This window comes from Pelophylax lessonae, assembly GCF_965119305.1.
Source record: "Pelophylax lessonae genome assembly, chromosome: 1".
NCBI lineage: Eukaryota > Metazoa > Chordata > Amphibia > Anura > Ranidae > Pelophylax > Pelophylax lessonae.
Genome location: NC_138768.1, coordinates 405,404,498 through 405,430,236, shown reverse-complemented (window position 1 = coordinate 405,430,236; position 25,739 = coordinate 405,404,498). Strand labels below are relative to the sequence as shown.

The 25,739-nt window shown below is 40.7% G+C and overlaps 1 protein-coding gene across 1 annotated transcript in view; it reads left to right on the top strand.

The window, feature by feature from the left end:
- The window catches only part of ZNF462 (zinc finger protein 462), a 120,097-nt gene that overhangs the window by 85,847 nt on the left and 8,511 nt on the right, over positions 1-25,739 (top strand). Inside the window, exons 5-9 of the mRNA XM_082259665.1 lie at positions 9,653-9,924; positions 12,443-12,561; positions 12,667-12,843; positions 13,564-13,831; positions 15,179-15,315. Of these exons, the coding sequence (XP_082115791.1) occupies positions 9,653-9,924; positions 12,443-12,561; positions 12,667-12,843; positions 13,564-13,831; positions 15,179-15,315 (973 nt within the window). The remainder of the gene's footprint in view (positions 1-9,652; positions 9,925-12,442; positions 12,562-12,666; positions 12,844-13,563; positions 13,832-15,178; positions 15,316-25,739) is intronic.

Genomic DNA, 25,739 nt, shown 5'->3' with positions numbered 1-25,739 from the left:
CGGGGCGCGCTCCCGCTCCCGTGTGGTCACGGACCCCCCCGCGCGTGTGACCAGCGGACCCGATGTCCGCCGGTCACTCGGCGATCGGCGGGGGAGAGGGAGAATGTCAGGCAGCTTGTGTAAACAAACTGCCTGTCATTCTCCTCGCTGCAAAGACACTGATAAAACGGATCTGGTATGTAGATCCGTTGATCAGTGTCCTTACAGCTAGAGCCACAGCCAATCACAGTAGAAACCACGCCCCTAGGGACACACACAGCCCCTCCCTTCCAAATAAAGTTAACCCCTTCACTACCAGTGTATTTTTACAGTAACAGTGCATATGTATAGCACTGATTACTGTAGAAATGTCACTGGTAACCCCAAAAGTGTCAAAAATGTCAGTCAAGGGTCCGATCTGTCCGCCGCAATGTCGCAGTACCGCAAAAAAAATCGCAGATCGCCGCCATTACGCGTTAAAAAAAAAAACAACAAAAATGACAAAAATCTTTCCCTTTGTTAGTAAACGCGATAACTTTTGCGCAAACCAATCAAAATACGCTTTTTGCGATTTTTTTTACCAAACATAGGTAGCATAAAATAAATTGGCCGAAAATTTTTAAAAATTTTGATTTTTACATTTTTTTTTGGGGGAATTTCATATAAAAAAATGTGAAAAATATTGCTATTTTTGCAAAATTGACGCTCTTTTTTTGTTTATAGCGCGTGATCAAAAAATCGCACAGGTGATCAAATACCACCAAAAGAAAGCTCTGTTTGTGGGAAAAAAAGGACGTCAAATTCGTTTAGGTACAGCGTCGCACGACCGCGCAATTGTGCGTTAAATTCACGCAGTGCCGAATCGCAAAATACCCCCTGGTCGGAATGGGGGTAAAATCTTCCGGGGCTTAAGTGGTTAAGAATTGATACGGTGTAATATGTATCGATTTTTTTTTTTTTTGTTTTTGGGTACTGCTTCAAAAAAAGCAAAGGTAAAATAATATGCTGACATTCTTCCAAACTATAAATATCTATGTATATATGTGTACTTGTATAACAAAGAAAGCCTACTCCCAATGCAGTATTTGCATCCTTAGGCTCTTTTAGCTTGTTGTTAGAGGCCTGTGCACGCTGCTAAGAGAGATGAAAAGTGAGGCCTATGCTTCTCTGGCCATTATTATCTATGATTAAGAGAGAGACCTCATCAATCTCCTTGAACCCTTTTATCAAAACCTTGAAACAAATATGTAATATATTGAAGCTTGCCAGTCTTTAGATAAGGTGGCTGCATTTTTTTTCTTTTTTAAGCTTTTTTCTCCTAATTTTTACCTAGTAACATTGTAAATAACCACTTGCTGTTCTAGGGTGACTATGCTTACTCACTCTCCATGGTTTTGCCCTAGACTGTAATTCAAACCTGTTTTCTTCTCTTCATATCCATTTCATAGTAGGTGGGGGATTTAGTAGTTTGTAGAAAAAATGTAACATTGTTTGTTTTTTCGGTTCAGCTCACAGGATTACGTACTTTCCGAAAATGTTTCTAGCTTCCTGTGAACTGAACTAAAATTTCAAACAATGATATGAGCCTTATATAAATGTGTAAAGGGTGCGCTGATAAATAAAAGTGAGCTGCAACCAAAGATCCAAATATTCTGGAATAAATAAAATTGTGAAAAAGCCTGGTGCGCTAAAACCATAAAGTGTCACTCTCAAGTGTAAAACAACTATGTGACAAATCAAATAACAAATGATGACAATATACTTAATTATCTATCAAACCATCCACCAAATGTGGAAAAATAAATATAAATGGCATAAGTGTCCCAAATAATATAAGAAGGTGCAAAATCTCCTAATAGGGGTGTGCCAAAATATCCGTGTATTGATTCCAATGCAAAGTCCAAAACATTGAGTGCAAAAAATATACGTGAAGAATCCTGACGATGGGTGAAATTAGGGTAAAGCAGTGCTCCCATGTTAACGTGACAGTCCTGTATCCCACCGCCTTTCAAGTTTGCTTCTTACCAGCAGATGTGTGTTAATAGGGCGAAAATACAGCCACCTCCAGAATATAGACCCCTGGTGACAAGAGAAATGTATGCTATCCTCCCATACCTCCCAAGGGGTGAATGGGCCTCTTACCAGATGGTGAAAAATCTTGGGCATATAATAATTCTCTTATAAGAATTCTCTCCTCCCGTCACTCTGGGTCACTTCTGAGGTCAGTATGCTCAGAATCTCCTGTGGTCTTACACTCCTTCTGGTCCCAAAATGTTCTCGCATGTATAGAACAGAGACGGTGGCCAATAGTGCATTATCCCAAAGCAACTTTATTGAATAAAAGTAAAGCACTTACATATTCCTGCAAGTAAACTGCCTGGTACAATGTAGATGTCCGCGGTTGCCTGCAGTGCAAACCGCGGAGATGTACAGTGGGTACGGAAAGTATTCAGACCCCCTTAAATTTTTCACTCTTTGTTATATTGCAGCCATTTGCTAAAATCATTTAGGTTCATTCTTCTTCCTCATGAATGTACACATAGCACCCCATACTGACAGAAAAACACAGAATTGTTGACATTGTTGCAGATTTATTAAAAAAGAAAAACTGAAATATCACATGGTCCTAAGTATTCAGACCCTTTGCTGTGACACTCATATATTTAACTCAGGTGCTTTCCATTTCTTCTGATCATCCTTGAGATGGTTTTACACCTTCATTTGAGTCCAGCTGTGTTTGATTATACTGATTGGACTTGATTAGGAAAGCCACACACCTGTCTATATAAGACCTTTTAGATCACAATGCATGTCAGAGCAAATGAGAATCATGAGGTCAAAGGAACTGCCTGAAGAGCTCAGAGACAGAATTGTGGCAAGGCACAGATCTGGCCAAGGTTACAAAAAGATTTCTGCTGCACTTAAGGTTCCTAAGAGCACAGTGGCCTCCATAATCCTCAAATGGAAGACGTTTGGGACGACTAGAACCCTTCCTAGAGCTGGCCGTCCGGCCAAACTGAGCTATCGGGGGAGAAGAGCCTTGGTGAGAGAGGTAAAGAAGAACCCAAAGATCACTGTGGCTGAGCTCCAGAGATACAGTCAGGAGATGGGAGAAAGTTGTAGAAAGTCAACCATCACTGCAGCCCTCCACCAGTCGGAGCTTTATGGCAGAGTGGCCCGACGGAAGCCTCTCCTTAGTGTAAGACACATGAAAGCCCGCATGGAGTTTGCTAAAAAACACCTGGAGGACTCCAAGATGGTGAGAAATAAGATTCTCTGGTCTGATGAGACCAAAATAGAACTTTTTGGCCTTAATTCTAAGCGGTATGTGTGGAGAAAACCAGGCACTGCTCATCACCTGTCCAATACAGTCCCAACAGTGAAGCATGGTGGTGGCAGCATCATGCTGTGGGGGTGTTTTTCAGCTGCAGGGACAGGATGACTGGTTGCAATCGAGGGAAAGATGAATGCGGCCAAGTACAGGGTTGTGCGTCTGACCGGGCTGTGCGACTCAGTGTTGTGCGTCTGACCGGGCTGTGCGACTCAGTGTTGTGCGTCTGACCGGGCTGTGCGACTCAGTGTTGTGCGTCTGACCGGGCTGTGCGACTCAGTGTTGTGCGTCTGACCGGGCTGTGCGACTCAGTGTTGTGCGTCTGACCGGGCTGTGCGACTCAGTGTTGTGCGTCTGACCGGGCTGTGCTACTTAGTGTTGTGCGTCTGACCGGGCTGTGCGACTTAGTGTTGTGCGTCTGACCGGGCTGTGCGACTTAGTGTTGTGCGTCTGACCGGGCTGTGCGACTCAGCGTTGTGCGTCTGACCGGGCTGTGAGATTGTGAGTGTTGTGTGACTGACCGGTGTCAAGTGAGTGGAGCGGAATACCAGAGGGTGAGAAGGTAGCGTTAGGAAGCTAGGAAATAGCCACATAGGATAGACTTAAATCGCTGAATCCCCATTAGATTAGATAGTAGGTACAATGCCCGGCGGGTGTGGAGATGCGATTCGGTGTACATCTTGTGATATGTATGCGTTCCTCAGACATGTGATCGAGGGCGAATACAAATGCGCAAAATGTAAGCACGTTGCTTCCCTGGAAGCTCAGGTCCTGAATCTAGGGAAGCAGCTGGCAACACTGAGACGAATGTCCATACCAGAGGAGAGCCAGGATCGTACCAGTCAGGTGCAGGCAGGGGTCTGCACAGAGGTGGGCGGAGTATCGGAGGTGCAGGTATCAGAGCAGAGTAGAGGGGTGACAGTTAGGAGGGGTAGAAGGGGTCAAGGCAAGGAGGCTGATCCTGGGCTGGAGCACCCCAATAGATACGCCCCGTTGTGTGATGTTGGGGAAACCAGTCAGGGACCAGCATTGCTGGAGCAGAGCGACGCCCCTAGCTGCCAGGGGAAGAACTCCTCCAGTGAGGCCGGGAGAAAGGGAAAGGAAAGACAGGTGCTGGTGGTAGGGGACTCCATCATTAGAAGGACAGACAGTGTAATCTGTGACAAAGACCGTGTGCGCCGAACAGTCTGTTGTTTGCCGGGCGCTCGGGTTCGGCACATCGCGGATCGGGTGAACAAATTATTGGGTGGGGCTGGGGAAGACCCAGCTGTCATGGTACACGTGGGTACCAATGACATAGGCAGAGGAAGACGGAGAGTCCTAAACGATTTCAGAGACTTAGGCGCTAAGTTGAGGACTAGGACCTCCAAGGTAGTATTTTCCGAAATACTACCTGTACATCGAGCCACACCAGAGAGGCAGCGGGAGATTAGGGAAGTTAACGAGTGGCTGAGGAGCTGGTGTAGTAAGGAGGGTTTTTCGGGTTCCTGGAGAACTGGGCCGACTTCTCAGTCGGTCACCGGCTCTTTGGTAGGGACGGATTGCACCTAAATGGGGTGGGTGCAGCCGTACTGGGTGCGAGGATGGCCAAAAAGTTAGAGGGGCTTTTAAACTAGGGAATGGGGGGGAGGGTACAGATGTAGAATTAGCCAGTGGAAAGCAAGTTTCAGAGGGCAGAAATGGGGGCATTAGCGGTAGGGTGTTCGGAGCTCCTATACCCAGGGTGGGTACGGGGAAAAATCAAGAGAGCAGCCTAAAAACATCAAATGAGGATAAATGTAACCGATCAAAATTACGAGGCTTGTATACTAATGCCAGAAGCCTGGCCAACAAGATGGGAGAGCTGGAGCTGCTGATGTTTGAGGAGGACTTAGATTTTGTGGGGATAACTGAGACTTGGTTTGACAGCTCTCATGACTGGATGGCGACCATTCAGGGGTATTCCCTTTATCGCAGAGATAGAGAGGGTAAAAAAGGGGGAGGGGTATGTTTGTATATTAAGAACAGTATACAGGTAAATATGAGGGATGATATTAATAATGGAGCTATGGACGAGGCAGAATCCCTATGGGTAGAGCTTCAAAGGAAAGGCACGGTGGGGAAGGTAATATTGGGCGTATGCTATAGGCCCCCCAACCAGAGGGAGGAGGGTGAGGCGGACCTCATGTTACAGATAGGATTGGCAGCAAGGATGGGAAATGTCATTATAATGGGGGACTTTAATTATCCTGATATAGACTGGGCAGAAGGAACCGCGCATTCAGCCAAGGCTCGGCAGTTCCTAAATGTTTTGCAGGACAATTTCATGGGTCAGATGGTGAATGCCCCGACAAGAAACAATGCGGTACTTGACCTACTGATTACCAACAATACAGACCTGCTCACGGATATAGAAATACGGGACAACTTAGGGAACAGTGACCATAGGTCAATTGGTTTCAGTATTAATTACAGTAATAGGAAACACAAGGGTAATATAAGGACACTGAATTTCAAAAGAGCCAATTTCCCTAAACTGCGCTCGCTGCTAGAAAATATCAAATGGGATAGAACCCTGGGAACAAAGAACACGGAGGAAAAATGGGAGTGCTTCAATAGCATACTTAACAAGGGGGTGGGCCAGTGCATTCCACAGGGAAATAAATTTAAAAGAGCAAAACTAAACCCTGGGTGGCTAAATTCCAACATAAAAATGTATATTAGAGCTAAAGAAAAGGCCTTCAAAAAATACAAGACTGAGGGGTCAGTGGCAGCATTTAAGCACTACAAAGAGTGTAATAAGAAATGTAAAGACGAAATCAGGGCGGCTAAAATAGAACACGAGAGACATATAGCGGAGGAGAGTAAAAAGAACCCCAAGAAGTTCTTTAAGTATATAAACAGTAGGAAAGCGAGGCCAGAGCACATTGGCCCCATAAAAGATGATAAAGGAAAAATGGCCACAGAGGACAGAGAAAAGGCGGAAGTGTTAAATAATTTCTTTTCTTCAGTCTTCACAAAGGAATCGGGGGGGCTACACGAACCCCGCTTGTAAGGCCGAACTAAATAATACACCTCAGGAAGTGCCACCATGGCTAACAGAGGATAGACTTAGAGCTAAACTAGAGAAACTTAACATAAATAAATCCCCGGGACCGGATGGCTTTACCCAAGGGTTCTTAATGAGCTCAGCCAGGTGATTGCCAGACCATTATTCTTGATCTTTAAGGATAGTTTACAGACGGGTATGGTGCCAGCTGATTGGAAAAAAGCCAACGTGGTACCAATATTTAAAAAGGGGCCGAGATATATCCCGGGTAACTATAGGCCGGTCAGCCTAACATCAGTAGTCTGCAAAATTTTGGAGGGGATGTTAAGGGACCACATACAAGACTTTAGTAATGAAAACGGTATTATAAGTAGTAATCAGCATGGATTCATGAAAAATCGTTCGTGCCAAACCAATCTATTAACCTTCTACGATGAAGTGAGCTGCCACTTAGATAAAGGTAAGCCTGTGGATGTGGTGTATCTGGACTTTGCAAAGGCCTTTGACACCGTTCCCCACAAACGCTTACTGTACAAACTAAGGAAGGTAGGTATGGACCATAAGCTGAGTACCTGGATAGAGAACTGGCTCCAGGGGAGAGTACAGAGGGTGGTGATTAATGGGGAGTACTCGGATTGGGCGGGTGTGGAAAGTGGGGTCCCCCAGGGTTCTGTCCTGGGACCAATCCTGTTTAATTTATTCATAAATGATCTAGAGGAGGGGATATCTTGTACAATCTCAGTATTTGCAGATGATACTAAATTAGGCATGCCAATATCTTCTATGCAGGATGTGGAAATCTTGCAAGCAGAACTGAACAAAATAACAGGGTGGGCAACTACATGGCAGATGAGATTTAATGTAGAAAAATGTAAAGTAATGCACTTGGGGGCCAGAAACCAGAAAGCAAGCTACTCACTAGGGGGGGAACCTCTGGGTGAGTCTAGGATGGAAAGGGACCTGGGGGTACTGGTAGACAACAGGCTTGGCAGTGGCATGCAATGCCAAGTCGCCGCAAGCAAAGCCAACAGAACACTGGGTTGTATAAAAAAGGGGATTCACTCCAGAAATAAAGAGATTATTCTTCCACTCTACAAGACTCTGGTCCGGTCACATCTGGAGTATGCTGTCCAGTTCTGGGCACCGGTCCTCAGGAAGGATGTGCTGGAACTGGAGAAAGTCCAGAGAAGGGCAACAAAAATAATTAGGGGAATGGAGGACATCAGCTATGAGAAAGGCTACAAGCACTGAACCTATTCTCTCTGGAGAAGAGACGATTGAGGGGGGATATGATATCAATGTACAAATACTGTACTGGCGACCCTAGCATATGGAACAAACTATTCAGAGAAAGGAGATACAATAAGACACGTGGCCACTCACTAAAACTTGAGGAAAGGCGGTTTAACCTTAAAGTGCGTAAGGGGTTCTTCACTGTAAGAGCGGTAAGGATGTGGAATTCTCTTCCACAAGCAGTCGTATCAGCTGGGAGCATTGATAGTTTCAAAAAACTATTGGATGGACACCTTAAAGACCACAACATACAGGGGTATACAATGTTCGGTTAAAAGCAAACACACACACACATCATAGGTTGAACTGGATGGACTTATGTCTTTTTTCAACCTCACTAACTATGTAACTATGTAACTGGATATCCTGGACAAAAACCTTCTCCAGAGTGCTCTGGACCTCAGACTGGGCCGAAGGTTTACCTTCCAACAAGACAATGACCCTAAGCACACAGCTAAAATAACGAAGGAGTGGCTTCACAACAACTCCGTGACTGTTCTTTAATGGCCCAGCCAGAGCCCTGACTTAAACCCAATTGAGCATCTCTGGAGACCTAAAAATGGCTGTCCACCAACGTTTACCATCCAACCTGACAGAACTGGAGAGGATCTGCAAGGAGGAATGGCAGAGGATCCCCAAATCCAGGTGTGAAAGACTTGTTGCATCTTTCCCAAAAAGACTCCTGGCTGTATTAGATCAAAAGGGGGCTTCTACTAAATACTGAGCAAAGGGTCTGAATACTTAGGACCATGTGATATTTCAGTTTTTCTTTTTTAATAAATCTGCAACAATGTCAACAATTCTGTGTTTTTCTGTCAGTATGGGGTGCTATGTGTACATTCATGAGGAAGAAGAATGAACCTAAATGATTTTAGCAAATGGCTGCAATATAACAAAGAGTGAAAAATTTAAGGGGGTCTGAATACTTTCCGTACCCACTGTATGTGACAGCGCAGCGCCTCCTCTCTGAGGCGTTTCCTCCCTACAAGGGCTTCCACAGAGATAGTAGGCTCTATATTCTGGAAGTGGCTGTCTTTTCGCCCTATTAACACACATCTGCTGGTAAGAAGCAAACTTGAAAGGCGGTGGGATACAGGACTATCACGTTAACACGGGAGCACTGCTTTATCCCTAATTTCACCCATCATCAGGATTCTTCACGTATATTTTTTGCACTCAATGTTTTGGACTTTGAATTGTAATCAATACACGGATATTTTGGCACACCCCTATTAGGGGATTTTGCACCTCCTTATATTATTTGGGACACTTATGCCATTTATATGTATATTTATTTTTCCACATTTGGTGGATGGATTGATAGATATTTAAGTATATTGTCATCATTTGTTGTTTGATTTGTCACATAGTTGTTTTACACTTGAGAGTGACACTTTATGGTTTTAGCGCACCAGACTTTTTCACAATGATATGAGCCTGTCCAGTTCTCTTCTATGAACTACAGAAAACTCACCCCCTCTATTTTGGAGTTAAGGGGAGGTCTTGTAGTTCAAGTAACAAGCCTAGGGTGACAATGCTTTTCCTCTATGAATGCAATGAAGTGATCAATGTCCTCCCAGAAGAGTAAGTGTGTTATTGACTGATAAAAAAAAGGAAAAAAGCCTGGAAAAAAAACAAAACAAATGCAGCCAATATGTCTGAGAACTGGTTTGCTGCAATATATTACATTTTTAATTCTTGTGTTTGGATATCAATTGATGACACCTCTTGGTGTGCTGAAATATGTAAATACTACTTCAGTCCTATGGTGGCACAGCAGGTTGCTACAATCATTCTGTTTTACAAATATATAGTTATCTGTGCTTTTTTTTTTTTTTTATCTTATGCTCCTCACCTTGGTGACCTTCTGCCAAGAGCCATACAGCCATTTAAGAAAGCACATGTTTTCAAGAAAACCCCTCCCTTAGCTGAGTTCATCCCATATTTTAAGAAATATTGGTTCTTAAAATCCAGAAATTCCTTAAATAAACTTTTTTTTTTTTTGCTTCTTTCTATGTAAGGATGATGCAGAGGTGGAGGTGGAGGTGAGTAACACAGAAGTTGAAAAAGAGCCTGAAGAATCAAAACCAGTAGCAGAAGAAGCTTCCATAGAAGTAAAATTACCAAAGAGATGTAGGATTGGTGGCTACCCCTGTAAACAGTGTGACCGCGTTCTAATGTCAATGCAAGGCTTGCGTTCCCATGAGAGGAGTCACTTGGCACTAGCCATGTTTACTCGAGAAGACAAATACAGCTGCCAGTTCTGCTCCTTTGTCTCTGCCTTCAGGCACAAGTAAGCATTCTGAGAACGAAAAAAAAAACACTTCCGTTTGATTTATGGGTTGATGTTATATTTATTTATGCACATAATGTTATGCTCATCTCTGCATTGGCGTAAAATGTTTGCATGTTCCAGTATGTGTGCCAGTCTGCATATTACCCTGGGTAATCCATGAGCAAGGTGTTAATAGTTCTGCAGAGTATCCAGATATAGTATAAGCTTAAAAAGGGAACTACAGTCTGCTCACATTATTTGTAATAAAACATATTTGCCATTCTGAAGCTTCCCTCCAACCACTTTGCATATTATTATATATATATATACTGGGATTCTGTACTTGTCAAAAATGCTGCAGAAATCTCCCTCCACTAAGTCTGGCTGCAGCCATTTTAAATGTGGGCAGCTGAAGCTGCTGCCTGTTCACTTCCTGGATTTACACAGACACATACATAAAGACGCACACATAAACAGACACAACCATATATATATATATACAGACAGACACACTCACACCACTACTTGCCTGCACATTTCTCCTCTCTTGATAAATACACATGGATCTCTGCAGTCTCCTGTTATCTCCGCCCTCGTCCAGCTCCCCCCCCAGCTCTGTAGCTCTCCAGCTCCCCTTGGTTCTCCTGTGATTTATGCATCCTCCACTCCCCCCCCCCCCCTTTGCTGGCAAACTACCAGACAAGAAAGGAAGTGGGCTGTGTAAGGTATTTAGTGCCAGAAAAAAATGTTTTACAATCCAAAGTTAAAACAACAAGGGCAGAGGATTTAAAGGATTGAAAGATGAAAAAATGACTGAAGAGCCGCTTAAAGTGGTACATGTAAAGAAAAGCAAAGGGTCTACCTTCTGATAGGCTGTGAATAGGGCTTACCATAGGTAAATAGATCCTCCATTTGTGACTATCCAAGACTGTGTCCACTGACACTTTGTAAAGCACCGTGAAAAAACAAATATGGAGCAACATATATCCTTACATATTTGCATGCCATGGAGAGCATTTTGAGGACCAATTACATTTGCCACATGCCATCAGACTACCGTAATAATAAGTAGAACCACCTCCTTCAAGGCTTTCCTTGTTTCCCAGATTTGACCAATGCAGTGGTTTGGTACTCCTGCAGAATTTAGGGATTGTGAAGAGCAGAATTACAGCAGTCAATTAAGAATCTTTTTTTCAATTGCTTAGGTCTCAATCAGTCCTACGTGATGTTCACATCTTTAGTTACAGCTATTCAGTATATAGAATGCTTTACATAGATTACCTGATTATGGGCATATCGGGTCTAAAACAACCTTATTTGCAAGTTGATAAGGAAATCTATAGGCAGCTAACTATGAAATCACATACACTGAATAAAAAAAATGGTTCAATGAAGGAAGGACCCATGCATAATGAAATACGAACCACTGAGATATCTAGATATTAGGAGTAAACCAGTATTTAAACCAGACACCTCTGCAATAAACTCACTTATTTAAGTGCATAAATATGTCTCTGGATAATCTTTGGTTGTCCTCTCCTTGACCCTTGGAGAAATGTTCAGGAACATATGCAGATAGCAAGGATCTTTCTGGAGGCAATCATGTATTTCTCGTAGAAATGTGACAACATGAATTAGACCAAGTGGATCTGAATTGTTCTTGTAAAAAACTGTAATTACTCAAAGCAGTGATTATGAACCGTTTTAATGTGTGAGGTGATCCTAATGGCTAGATGTCTTTTGCCACAGTGCAAAAATATATTAATATTTAAATATTTCTCCAAACCAACGTGCTAACCGTTGAGCAAAACAAACTAAAATGAAAAGAAAACCAACAGAATTTGAAGCAAACTATGCAGATATCTTTAGTCAGAACATGATGATACCTTGTACATTATATTAAATTGAGACACAAGACACACAATCCTTCAAAATTCATGAACGCACCAATGGAAATAGGGAGCTAAACGATGCCTCTTATTCAGTCAATTATGACAAATTCTATTACACATCCAACTGTAGAGCTAATACAGTATTGCATGTAAATGTAAACACAGTGCTAATTGGCAAAAACAAGAAAAAAAGCAATTTGCTTAACTTTTCCTTCTCTGTATTGGTAAGCAAACAATTAATTATTCAATGCATTGCTTAGGTTGGACCTGTTTTGTCAGAACCAAAAAGTGAGGTGCCTTAGGATTCCTAAATTAAGGCTACGTTCACATGTAGGCGTTTTGGGGGCGTTTTTCTGCTCTAGGATCAGCTCACAAAATGCCCAACAAGACAAATCCTATTCATTTTAATGGCCCCTGTTCACATCTGAGCACTTTGACGCCGTAAGCAAAACGCCCAACATGAGCTTCTTTTTGGGCAGATTACAGGCGTTTTCCATTGGTCTCTAGTCAATCTAAAAACGCCTGTAAAACGCCTGCAAAAATGCCCATAAAAACACCTGTAATAGCAACGCCAAGATGTGAACGTAGCCTAAAAAATTAAAAGTGCACTTATTTTAAAATGCCCCTTTTTTTTCCCCTCCCAGTCTAGATCGACACCTCCAGGAACACCATGGACATTACAAGCCATTTAGATGTAAACATTGCCCATTCAAATCTTCTTCAAATAGCCGTCTGAAAACACATATTGCAAAGACACATGGAGGTGAGATTTTGGAATGAAATAGGTGTGGTGTTCAGATAGTTTTGTTGTAAAATTGATTTACATAAATATTGCCACTTTATTAATTTTATTGTATAACATTTTCAGGTGAACATGCCTACAAGTGCTCATTATGTTCAGTATCAAAAATGACAATCAGTCAGTTAAAAGTTCACTGTATAAAGGCCCATGGAAAAACTCTTACACTACCAAAGGTTCGAACTATGGCTCCAGGTAGCCCACGTGCCAAACAAAGTACACGAATGGGGAAGGATGGTCCAGAGGGTAAGAAGACAATTCTATAGAATAAATGCAATGTTTCTTGTTAATACTAAAACATTTGAAACAATTTTTGCCTTTTTAATAAATTGCTGTATATCTAGACACTCACCTATGTATCAACACATGAAAGGAAGTGTTTTCTGTGCCATCTATGGAAAATGTCTTGTTCTACCTCCCCTGCACATACCCTCACTTTTTATATTCTAGATCAGAGATCTCGAAACTACGGCCCTGCAGCTGTTGCGGAACTACACGTCCCATGAGGCAATATAAAACTCTAACATTCACAGACATGACTAGGCATGATGGGAATTGTTTGTTCCTGAACAACTGGAGGGCCATAGTTTGGAGACTCCTGTTCTAGATGGATAGATAGCTAAGGTAATAAAAAATTAAGTTAATAAAAAATTTTACTGATGCTTAATATTTCTGTTTAGCTTCATACTTAAATTCCTTTGTACCCTGCATGTTGTATTGTGGGATACAATTTGTATTTAGACAATATTTGCTCATACTAAAGGTTTTCTCTGAGTCCAGCTTTAAATTTACACACACAAAATCTGCCTATTAGCTTGTTACCTAGTGACAGGTTTACATAACTTGAACAGGTAGATCCTATGTCTGACTGGAAGCTCCTTCTTTGTGTTTGTCAGAAACTGAAATTTTGACTACAGCAGATTGGACTGTCAACCTCTAAGTGTGACTGTATTTTTTCTTTTATAGAAGCCACATATTCTGAGCCACCAGATGTCCAGCAGCAGCTTAATCACTATCAGTCAGCTGCTTTAGCCAGAAATAACAGCAATAATAGTCCTGGACCTCTACCTGTGGTTACAATGGCGCTAGAACATAAAGAAGAGTTTATCCTCAAGTGTGAATTTTGTGACTTTTCTTCTGGGTACATTCAAAGCATTCGCCGTCACTACAGGGACAAACATGGAGGAAAGAAGCTGTTTAAGTGCAAAGACTGCAACTTTTATACATGCTACAAGTAAGAACAACCCACATGGGTTTAACTTTAACATTCCATCAGAATTGTAAAAATAACTATGCATGAAGGGTAACTGAGAAGAGACATGGGTGTATGGGGCACGTGTCTTTAGCTGATGCTTTTTTCCAAAGTTCAGTGGGTGTTGGGAGAAAATGTATCTTTAGATCAACCAAATCATTAGCTAGAATCTCAATCCCAGCTCAAAGTAATTTAGGTAGATTTTTCATTCAAACATGCGTAGAAAAATTTTGCATCAGAACATTGTTTCCTGCCATCATTGAGTCAACTAATTTCATTCAAAAGCCCTTGAATTTTCATCCATGCCTGCTGTTTGAATGAAATCCCAGATATATTAAACAGCTTTTATTACAACATGTACAATTCTTCCCAAACAAAAAACCCCATTCATAGTTTGAAATGCATTTGAGAAGTTTTTTGTATCCTGCTCCTTCGAATGTTCTCGCCACTACTGATTCAATGCCAATAGCCATTAGAAAATTGAACGAACATTCTGAAAACAAAAATTTTCTTATTAAATTCTACTGTTGTATGTCCAGCTTAAGAGTAAGACTGTGTAAGCTTGCCTTGGGTTACATTTTATGAATGAATACATGTGCATGCTCTGGTGATAAGGAATAGATGTGCATGGAATTTGCAAGTCTCCCTGGGTTTGCATGGTTTTCCTCCTGTGTTTCCTCATACAGTTCTAAAACAGATGTAGGTTACTCAACTTCGCTTGCATAGGTGCGTGTAAATATCCTTGGCACGATGTCATTCAAATAAATTTCAGGGTCAGGAATTGTGAATGCTGAAATATGTCTAATAGTTACAAAAAGTAACTATTGTAGGTTGTTGTCATAATTATTGTATTGGTGTCAGGTGGTATGTTAACTGTGTTTCACTATCAAAAACCAAGCAATTTAAGCCTCCTTCACGTGGATGAACAGGCATAAAGTGTCAAGAGACACTATGTTACTGTGGCTGGGCTGACTGGCCATAGCGGACAGCCGCTCAGCCGGTTTGCGGTAATGACGACAGCTGTTAGGAGACACAGTTGTTTGCCAATCTTTGCATGTATCCACACATCAAGCAATATCATTTTGTTTGGACCAGATGTCCCTCCCTAGACACATCTGTCTGTTTCCAGGGATGGACATCTGTCCCTAATGGCCGGTAACCACTATAACCATATTCAGATAATCTTTTTGACCTCATATTGTATGGTTTTGGTAAAGCTAAAGGAAAGTTGTACTTGAACAAGTAAATTGTATAATGTATGGCCAGCCTAATTGACAATGGTGAGAAATTATTGATTACATATCTTAATTTTATCATTTTCTTCAACAGATCTGCTTTTACCATGCATATTGAAGCAGGCCATTCAGCTGTTCCCCAAGAGGGGCCCAAAGATCTCAGATGTCCACTCTGCCTGTATCATACCAAATACAAACACAATATGATAGATCATATTGTGCTGCATAGAGGTAAAGGCTTTGTCATAGTGTGGTCTCATTTGTTTCATATTGTAAACTGCATTGGACAATCTGCAAACCAGGATGCATTCAAACATTCTATAATGTGGGCCCCATCCAGTTGAAACCGGTGACTTTCCTTGGTTGACTACCTACTTACTCACTGATGTGCAGCAAACATGCATCATGTAAATGTCATCTTTCATGTTTATATCTGATCAATGGTTCACTAGGTTGTAAAGCCAGCATAGGGGTGACAGCCACAGAGTTGATATCTGCTCCTGTATTTCTGTCCTCACAGATTTAATTTAAGCAGGCTGCTAAAGTGGTTCTAAAGGCTTCCTGGTTCAAACCCTTGTTCAGGGGGTCCACCACCTGGCTTCCCCCTGTGAGGTCTCTGCTGCCTCCGTGGGATCTCAATTTAGTGCTGTCGGTTCTTCAGAGACGGCCCTTTGAAAATATTTGTGAGATTCCTCTGCTCACTTTGACACAGAAGGTAGCTTTCTTGGTGGGTATTATTTCTGCGCGCAGGGTGTCGGAGCTGGCTGCGTTGTCCTATTGTTCACCTTACCTGGTGGTTCACAGAGACAAGGTGGTGCTTTGTACCCGTCAGTCGTTCCTTCCTAAAGTCGTCTCTGGTTTCCATTTAAATGAAGACATTTATGTGTTGCCTTCTCTGTGTCCTAAGCATCCTAAAGAGATTGCCTTACATTCTTTGTATGTGGTTCAGGCAGTCGGTGTACCTGACAGCGACAAAGTCATTCCAGAAATCGGATTCTTTGTCCTTACAGATGGACCCTGTAAGGGGATGGTCGCATCTGCTGCGATCATTTCCAGATGGATCAGACAGACGGTGGTGCAGGCATATTCCAAAAAGGGTCAGGATCCTCCTTTCCCTATTAAGGCGCATTCTACGAGGGTGCTTAGTGTCTCCTGGGCCTTCTGTCATCAGGCGAGAGTGATGCAGATATGCAAGGCGGCCACATGGTCGTCTGTGCACACTTTCACAAAATTTTATAAGGGGGATGTGTTGGCATCTGCAGATGCTTCTTTTGGCCGCAAGGTTTTGCAGGCCGCTGTTAGAGAGGTTTAGGCCTCTTTGAAGGTGTATTTATTTTTGTCAGGTGAGCTCCAGTTGTTCCTGGTTGAGCTCCTGTTTTGCCTGGTTGGCTATGTTTAGCCTTTAGGAAGTGTGTTTTTTCTTGCTGTGTTATTCCCACCCCTCATATTGACACTGCTTTGGGACATCCCATCAGTCAAGAAGATATTGGGCTGTGTCCGTCAATGAACGAAAGAGAAAATTGGATTTTTCTCTTACCGTAAAATCCTTTTCTCTGATGATCATTAACGGACACAGCACCCGCCCCTCTATTGAGTTGGGTTTTATGTACTTCTGACACTGCTTGTTACAAAACTGAAGTCCTATAGCAGGAAGTGGGAGTATACCTCCTGGGACTGCCCAAAAGGTGTGGTCAGATTTTTTTTCCGCCTAGTGTCCTACTCCTATGGAGAGCAGCATAAACCATCAGTCAAGAAGATATGGAGCTGTGTCCGTCAATGAACATCAGAGAAAAGGATTTTACGCTAAGACAAAAGTCCAGTTTTTCCATCTATGGCCAACCATACATTGTATTTTCAGTTGGATTAACCCTTTAGTCACCACAGTATTCATTATTTAGAAACGCAATCTTCAAAGTAATTGAATTATATTTTTTTATTGTTCTATGTAACTGTAGTATATGACATTAAAACTGCTTGACTTCAGTGGGTGACCATCGTTTTGCGGTCCTGCTTGGCACTATTTTTAATTCTTACATGTCACTGTTCCTTACAATCTCAAACAAGATTGAGAATGATGTTAAAGAAACAGCTTTCAGGGTTATGCATAAATCAAAAGCATGACCCTGTTGTCAGCTGCAGATCTTTGCCAGACCTGTGTCCAGGGTGGGGACCATTTTGCACCTTGCTGGTGAAAATATTTGGTTACTGAACTAATCCGGTCATATAAATGTATTCTCAATAACGGGTATATTGAGAACTAGATACAGACAAATTTAGTACATAAGAAAACACATAGATACCCATGTTAAAGTAGTTGTACTTGGTTATGTTATCAATAGAAAAATAGGAAATACCTTGGACTTCCTGAAACAGTCTTTTATGTAGTAACAAACATGTCTGTCAGTACAGTTAATTACATTAGACTTGCTCCCATTTTACCATATTTATTTGAATTAGGGCAAAACAAGCTTGCAGGTTATTGAACACTTCTAAATCAATGCAAACATTGGATAAAACAGTTTGTGTGTCCCTGAAACACACCACAACACACACACAACAACCGACCACTATAAGCTTTCACGTTTTATGTTGGCCCTATTAGATTGATTCTATGGTTGCAGCTTACATGATCCCCAATTTAGACTAAAGTCAGTATGCTACCAATCTGAGCAGTTGAAACTGATCATATGAAAAGAAAACCCACAAGTTGCCTTTGTTGAAATTCCATGTCAAATCAATCTGAAGCTAAAATGACATGCAAATGTCCCCCCCCCCCAAAAAAAAATTGTTTACCCCTTCCCCATTATACCTTTTTTAAGCCTCCTTATTAGCTAAAGAGGCTGTCCATCATATTAAAGTAACAATAAGGAAGGCTTGAGGTAACCTTTTCACTGGAATAGTCCAAACATGCATATAAATCATCTTACTTAAAGCTCTGGTTCTGTTAATTGTTTTGACGTGTTTTTTTGACTGAAGATAATGCCTGCTTATGCAGTTTTTAATGACAAATCCGTATACATTTCCTGGATTGGTGAACGGTAAACATTTACAGTCCTTCATATTCACAAATGTGTTTAAGGGAAACAAATGGTTTGGGGTTAATTCTCCTTAAATATTTTACATTTTTAAACTTTTTTTTTTTTATAGACAAATATTTACATGCACTACTTCATGTTTACCCATCTAAAAAGGAAAAGAGTATTTATTTTTTAGTCCTGACCATAATAAGGAAAGCAAAATATGCAAAACCACTTTACACTTACTTTACGTTTAGTGTGACATGTAATGGAAACTAGAAAGTCATCATGTAAGCACTTGGAGATTGTATTCTGCAGCTAAAAGTGTACACAGACTTATGCAGGGCTTGAAAATAATTTTAAACCATCTCTCAAGATAGAACACTAATTCACCATGTAAAGGAACTAGTTCTTTCTGTGTTGCATTTTTTTGGCTAATAGGCTGTTGTTTTCCTGTCATTTAGAAGATGAGCACGAGCAGTGTATTTTGTCTCTCATGTGCTATCTTGCAGGATACCATTCTATCTGCATACATGAAAATTTGATTGAGGGTTTAATCAGTGCATTTACTTGGCCTTCACTTTGGATCACTATCTGGGTGTCCAGGAAGGCATTTGGGGGCATCAATGGCCAGCAGCTGGGTGTCCTCACCTTAATGAGGTCAGCTATTTCCTGTCTGGGTATTGACTGTCAACTATGAGTAGGCATACTATGAAACTCTGTGAAAGAAAAAATGCGATAACAGTGCTAAAAATCATATTCAGAGAGTGAAAACAGCCTTCCCTCTCTGTGTTAGTCTAAAATTTCTGTGCCTCTGAAAAGTAGCAGGCTAGAGGGTTGATTTACTAAAACCGGAGAGTGCACCTCTGTATAAAAAAGAATCCGCTTCTTGTTTTTTTTCTCAATGCTTAATTGAACAAGCTAAATTTAGTAGCTGATTGGCTACCATGCACAGCTGCACCAGATTTTGCACTCTCCATTTTTAGTAAATCAACCCCTTTTTGTATATGTTTTTAATATTGCCTTCTTTTTCTTTTATTGCTACGATATTATCTCATGTTGGCCATTCTTCTTTGTATTCCAAGCATACATGACAAGTATGTTATAACCCTAAAATTGACAGCTGCTTAAGGATTGTAGGTAATAATTAGTTAAGAAAAAATGTCTTGGTGTTAGTTATAAAATTGCTAAATTAGTCCGTACATTATTTGGATCATTTTATTACTTGAATTGTTATAGCAAGAGATGCAGCAGCAGAACAGCTGACACCATTATTTTGATTCCCATGTTAATATGGGTAAATTCTCTCAGGTGCAGTGTTGTCAGGGTGGATACATGGTGCTCTCTAAACTAATCTGTTGGTGTACAGAATAAACCTTGCAAGATCATAATTGTTTGGGTAGCCACTCTTAAATGACTTCAAGAGAAATTCCAGTAAGCTGTGAGGGCTATCTAGCAAAAGTTTAGCATGGACAGTTTAGAAGGTCTACTCGTTTTTCCATAACCTTTGTAACATTCTTTGTAGTCCATTGTGTCCAGAACACAGCTACTCTTGTTCACTGGAAGCATCTGCTGCCTGAAGCATATGACATGCATATACAGTAGAGCGGCGTAATTAATCGTTAAAAAATCGCGATCTCGATTCACCCCCCTTACGATCTTAAAACAGCATGTCCTCGATTCATACAGAGCTTTTCTCTGCTCACTCACAGCTGTCAAAAATGTTCATCAACATTGTAAAGGCTGCTAGATAACTATATATATATATATATATATATATATATATATATATATATATATATATATATATATATATATATAATGTTTTAGATCAAAGGAATGAACTTCCGTCTGTAAAGGAGGGAAGTTAACCTCTTAAAGACTAAGCCTTTTTCTGACATTCGTTGCTTACAAGTTAAAACCAGTATTTCTCTTTCATTCATTGACGGACACAGCTCTTCATCTTCATGACCGTAGGGTTATTATGCCCCCTACAGGAGTAGGACACTAGGCAGAGAAAAGCTTGAGCACGCCTATGGGGCAATCCCTGGGGGGATATTCCCACTTCCTGCTAAAGGTATTCAGTTCTAGCATTACTGCGTCAGCGGGGAATCGCGATACTGGGGTACCTGGACAATCTACGCTTGCGAGCAGAGTTTTCGACTGCCCTGTTGGCCAACTTGGAGATCATTCTTCAAACGCTGAGTGAGTTTGGTTGGATTCTGAATCTTCAGAAGTCTGCTCTGGTCCTGTCCATGAGCCTAGAATATTTGGGACACTCTACTAGGGCACTTAGTCATCAGGCGTCAGTGGTGCAAGTTTGCAAAGCGGCCACTTGGTCGTCTGTGCGCACATTCACAAAGTTTTAGAAAGTGGATGTGTTGGCATCTGCGGATGCTTCTTTTGGCTGCAAAGTTTTGCAGGCTGCTGTTTAGAGGATTTGTCCTCTTTGAGGGTGTTTTTTTCAGGTGAGCTCCAGCTGTCAGTTGAGCTCCATGTTACCTGGTTGGCTACATTTAGCCTTTGGAAAATTTGTTATCTGCTGTTCCCACCCCTAATGTTTGACACTGCTTTGGGGCGTCCCTACGGTTATGAAGATAAAGAGCTGTGTCCGTCAATGAACGAAAGGGAAAATGGGATTTTTGACTTATCGTAAAAATCCATTTCTCTGATGTTCATTGACGGACACAGCACCCGCCCCTCTGGAGTTGGATATTTTCTTCTGACACTGCTTGTTACAAAACTGAATACCTATAGCAGGAAGTGGGAGTATACCCCCAGGGACTGCACATTTAGGTGTGCTCAAGCTTTTCTCTGCCTACTGTCCTACTCTTGTAGGGGGCAGCATAACCCTAACACACATATATATATATATATATATATATATATATATATATAATATATATTTTTATTTTTTTTTTTTTTAGCAGAGACCCTAGAGAATAAAATGGAGATCATTACAATCTTTTATGTCGCACTGTATTTGCACTGAAGTCTTTTAAACGCATTTTTTTGCAAAAAAATACATTTTTTAATGAATTTAAGAAAACTAAACTGTAAAGTTAGCCCAATTTTTTTTTGTATAATGGAAAAGAGTATGTTACGCAGAGAATCGTGAGAGAATCATAATCTTTATTCTAAGCAAAAAAATCATGATTCTCATTTTATCCAGAATCGTGCAGTTCTTTATACAGTAACTTTTTTATTCTCTTTGCTTGTTGTATCATCAATCAGAATCCCAACACATTACTTTTTTTTTTTTTCCCAAAAAGCTTTATTTGACAAATGTGCATAACAGAAAAATGAGCATATTACTAACACACTGTTGCATCATACCATATATTCTGCATGGGAAATACAGCAAAAAATCTTCACCTGCATTAAAATAGATGAACAATATGTTCCCACATCATGAAATTAAAGGCAAAAGAGACTTGGAAGGATGGATATGCGTTCTAAATTTTTGCCTGTTAAAATAAATAGAAATCCAGGCTGTATGCTGTACCCACTGTATTCATTTTAGGGCTTACTTTTTCAACTCGGGTATAATGTAGATCTGAGTTAAAGTGCACCTGTGTCCAGACTGTGAATATTCAAATATTTGCCTACTCTTAACAAGCAGTAAAAAATGCAAAACATGATCACACTTACCTCTGTAGCTGAAGGCACTGCCAGAAACTCACCATCAAATCAGGGGCTTAGCAGTCTTCTAATGTAAGCACACAGTAAGGGCTGTAACCTTTTAGAAACTAACCAAAACCTAACTTTCAGATTCTATTGTGCTTTATAACATTACCTTCTAACCAGAGTACCTGCAGCTACAAGGTCAGTGAAGGTTTTTTTTTAAAGTCTTTTACTGTTAACATACACATTTAATATCAATAAACTGGGGACAGGTACACTTTACATTGAAAAATACTTAGACATAATTAAAATAAATTACCAATCGAAAATGAGCCTTTTATATTTGGGGAAAAAAAAGGCAGAAAAGGTATATATTAGGAAAAGAACGGTTAGAATTTTATTGGTGGTTTTGTGTAAAACACTTTTCTTTTAGACCATTTAAACCCCAGAGACTTCAGAAGTATAAAGACACACATAAGCATCAAGTATTTGTTATCAAGTCTTGCAGTGATTGAGCTATCACCGTCCACAGCAGACAGTTGTAAGAATGCAAAGTGCTGAGTTAAAAAATAAAAATAAAAAAGCGGGAAATTGTTCATTAATGGAAAAAATATTTTTTCCTATTCAAACATAGTGCAGAAAAGAAATGCATATTGCTTATATTTTTAATTGTTGGAAAGTTTAATTTGATTGGGGTCCATTATAGTTACTGCTGTCGAGTAGAGTGACAGGTTTCCTGCTTACACCTAACTGTTGGTCTTCAATCTGGGTTCTCAACCTTTTATGACTACTCAAGGCAAGCCTACATTAAGGATGGGTCAGTTTGCCAGGATAAGGAGAGTTTGAGGCACTCCTAAACAAGGCAAACAATGTCTGCAGTTGAGTAAAGGAAATGTGAAACATCTAAAAAGAGAGATAGTGAAGGGTCCAAATAAAACACCGGAGGCAAAAATTACTGGAAAACACCAGGAGTCATTCTGACAGTAAAGTGGAACAGAGTGTAAAGAAAACTTTTAAAAAAATGGCTGTAACATATTGGGGGAGATTAACGAAAACTGGAGCACTCAGAATCTGGTGCAGCTATGCATGGTAGCCAATCAGCATCTAACTTCAGCTTGCTCAGTTAAGATTTGACAATAAAACTTGGAAGCTGATTGGTTTCTGTGTAGAGCTGCACCAGATTTTGCACAGGAAGTTTATTTCGATCAGGAAATGCAAAGATATTTTTAGGAGAAATTCAAGATAAGATCCATTTTCAGAGTACTGCTGATGCACAAGGAATACTGCTTTAGGCACAAAGGGCACTCACAGGTTCCCCTTATAACAGCAGATCTTAACTCTGAATTCAGTTCTACTTTAACAACTGACAGTAGTGAGAAAAAGCTGCATTCCACAGGGGATTGCATCAATCAAACAAGTTTTGAAAACATTATCCTATTGCTATTGTTCCCAATACATAAACATCACCAGGCTGTCATCCCATGTCTACCTCATCCTCTCATAGATCAAGCTGAGTGTTCATTTGTGGAGCAATCGCTTTTGTCTGAACATCTGACTGTCCCCTAAAGTCTCTGGTGATTTCACTGGACCAGACTTAGCACAGACCCACTAACCTGAAGTTTGGGATGCTGTAGTCGATGTTCGGAAGCCTATTTTGCCTCCTAAAAAAAAAGGGGGGGGGAGTGTTGCTTATGCATGTGTGACTATAGTTTAGCTAGATACAGTATACAGTTCATACACAATGTATTCGTTAGAATGTGTGCTGCCTAATAAATACATAGTTTAATGTGTATATGCAGTAAAGTGACTGGCCCAGGTAACAGAGATAAAACAAATCCTCCTACATAAGTTGTATTTGTATTTGTCTATCTCCAGCCCTTTCATCTGAGAGCTGAAGTTACTCTGCAGAGTTCAGTGAGGAGAGCTCTGAAAGCTGATTGGAGGGAAAGGACACACACCCCTCCACACAGCACACAGGGACAGATCTGAGGCTGCCAATCTGCTGGAGGTCCCTCCCCTGTCAACATTTTTGTTTTGGTGTCAGGAAAACTTGACAGAAGTGATTCATTTTGATAGCAAAAGAATTAAGCAGCAGACAAAAGTGACTCTTGGACCTTTTAATTGAGACAAGTACACACTATAGATGGATGAGCTTTCATATTTCATGTTTGTTTGAGGTTTACAACCACTTTAATAGCTTCAGTTTCAAGTACACATCATGTTTTTAAATTGACACCTGCACATGGGTCCAAAAGTGAAATAATTAGTGATCACCCAGATGTTTTTCTGGTTTTAGTTCATGTTTTATGTTCATGAAAAGCTTTTTCTTGGCTGTTTTTCAGCAAACAGTCAACATGTTTGCAATGTATTGTGTAGAAAGTATTTAAAATACATTTTCCCATTAAAGAATTAAGCCTAACATTTGCAAATATACAATTTTTTGATTGTTGCTTTCTCAAATACTTTTTTCTAAATGTTACACAGTATGTTCTCATGGTTCTGTGAAACTAAGTATATATAATTGTTTCTTTGAATTGAAAAATTGAGGATCAGTTGAAGGAGTGGAAGAACTGTCTTACAAGGCATTCTGTGAATGCCAACAGTGCCAAGCAAGTGACCCCCCTGTGTTCTGGGTGCAGTAGGGAAGCCACTTGAGCAGGACTAATAGCCTAGGCTACTACAGTGATTTTTAGCCTCCCCAGTGGCCCATGAGGGCTATGAGATATGCATACTTTTTTACTTCGGGTGAATAGACACTGACCAAAAAAAAAAAAGGAAGGAATTCATTGCCCAGGTAAAAATTCTCCCAGCTCAGCTAAGCCTCAGTTTTTAGTTTGTGTCCTTAAGTGATGGATGTGTCTACACATGTCTGTCTGTAGAATTCCTTTCCTGGGATTTAGTTTCCTATTTATGGCTTATTCTGTACACCATTGCTGGGGTAGAGAGGGGCTACATCTGGATCGGTTGCCTATGACCCTGAGGCCAATAGGTACTGTACCAAAACCCCCATGCAAGAGCAGTTCTGATCTGTAATGTTGCCGGCAAGTTGGGATTCCTGCGGGCAGCAATTCCCGGGGTACTCTGTATGCTATGACCTTGCTGGCAGGATACTGTACAGGTACACGGCAGTGATCCCTGGAGACCCTGCGAGGCATGCCCACCATGAGGAATGAATAATGGGCTTTCTAGTCCCGAAGCAAAAAACTAGAAGTGCCTCTGTGGTGGGATAGTGGCAGTTTCCCTCCTGTTCTCTGGTGTATTTGGGGCAGTGCAAGTTGGTATCTGTGCGTGCAGAGACACACCACAATAGGGGTGCTGATCCAGAGAGCTATTTTCCAACTCAATTGCACAGTCTTTTCAGTGTTCCTAGCCAGGTCATTGCATGCATTCTGCACTTCCATTCCTTCCTATGGAGCTTTCAACTACAAATGAAAAGGTGCAGTTACATTTTAAAGCAATATTAAACCCCAAATCAAAAATGTATTATATTGTATCTTACCAGATGTGACATCTGCATCTTTGGCTTTTTTCCCACCTGGTGATCTGGTCAAACTTCAGCTCACACATTATAATCTGTTACAGCAAACTATTTTTTTTTTTCCTTCTTGATAAAGGTTTATATGAATAAATAAAAGCTGATCATTTTAATCACTCTTGTCAGTGTTAAGTGGTTTGTCTCATCCATGTAAACTGATCCATTTTGCTGAAGAGTTTGTGCTGTGAAAAACAGATTTGCTGGCTTGATTACCAGAGGAAAATAGAGTAAAGGCTAAAAAAGGAAACCCATTCAGCCACCCTGGGCCATAGTCAGGTCAGCTGTTTGTGTTTTTCTGTGCAGTTCTCAAAACCACTGTTTCTTCTGAATAAAACATGTTAGAAAATAAGTTAAAGTGGAAAAAAAACAACCAATTTAACAGTTTCCCAAAAAAGTTGAATGAAGTTGAATGCCTTGACTAACTCCTATAGTTATTCTATTTCACACAAGTCTATGTAGTTCAACCAATAGAAAAAACA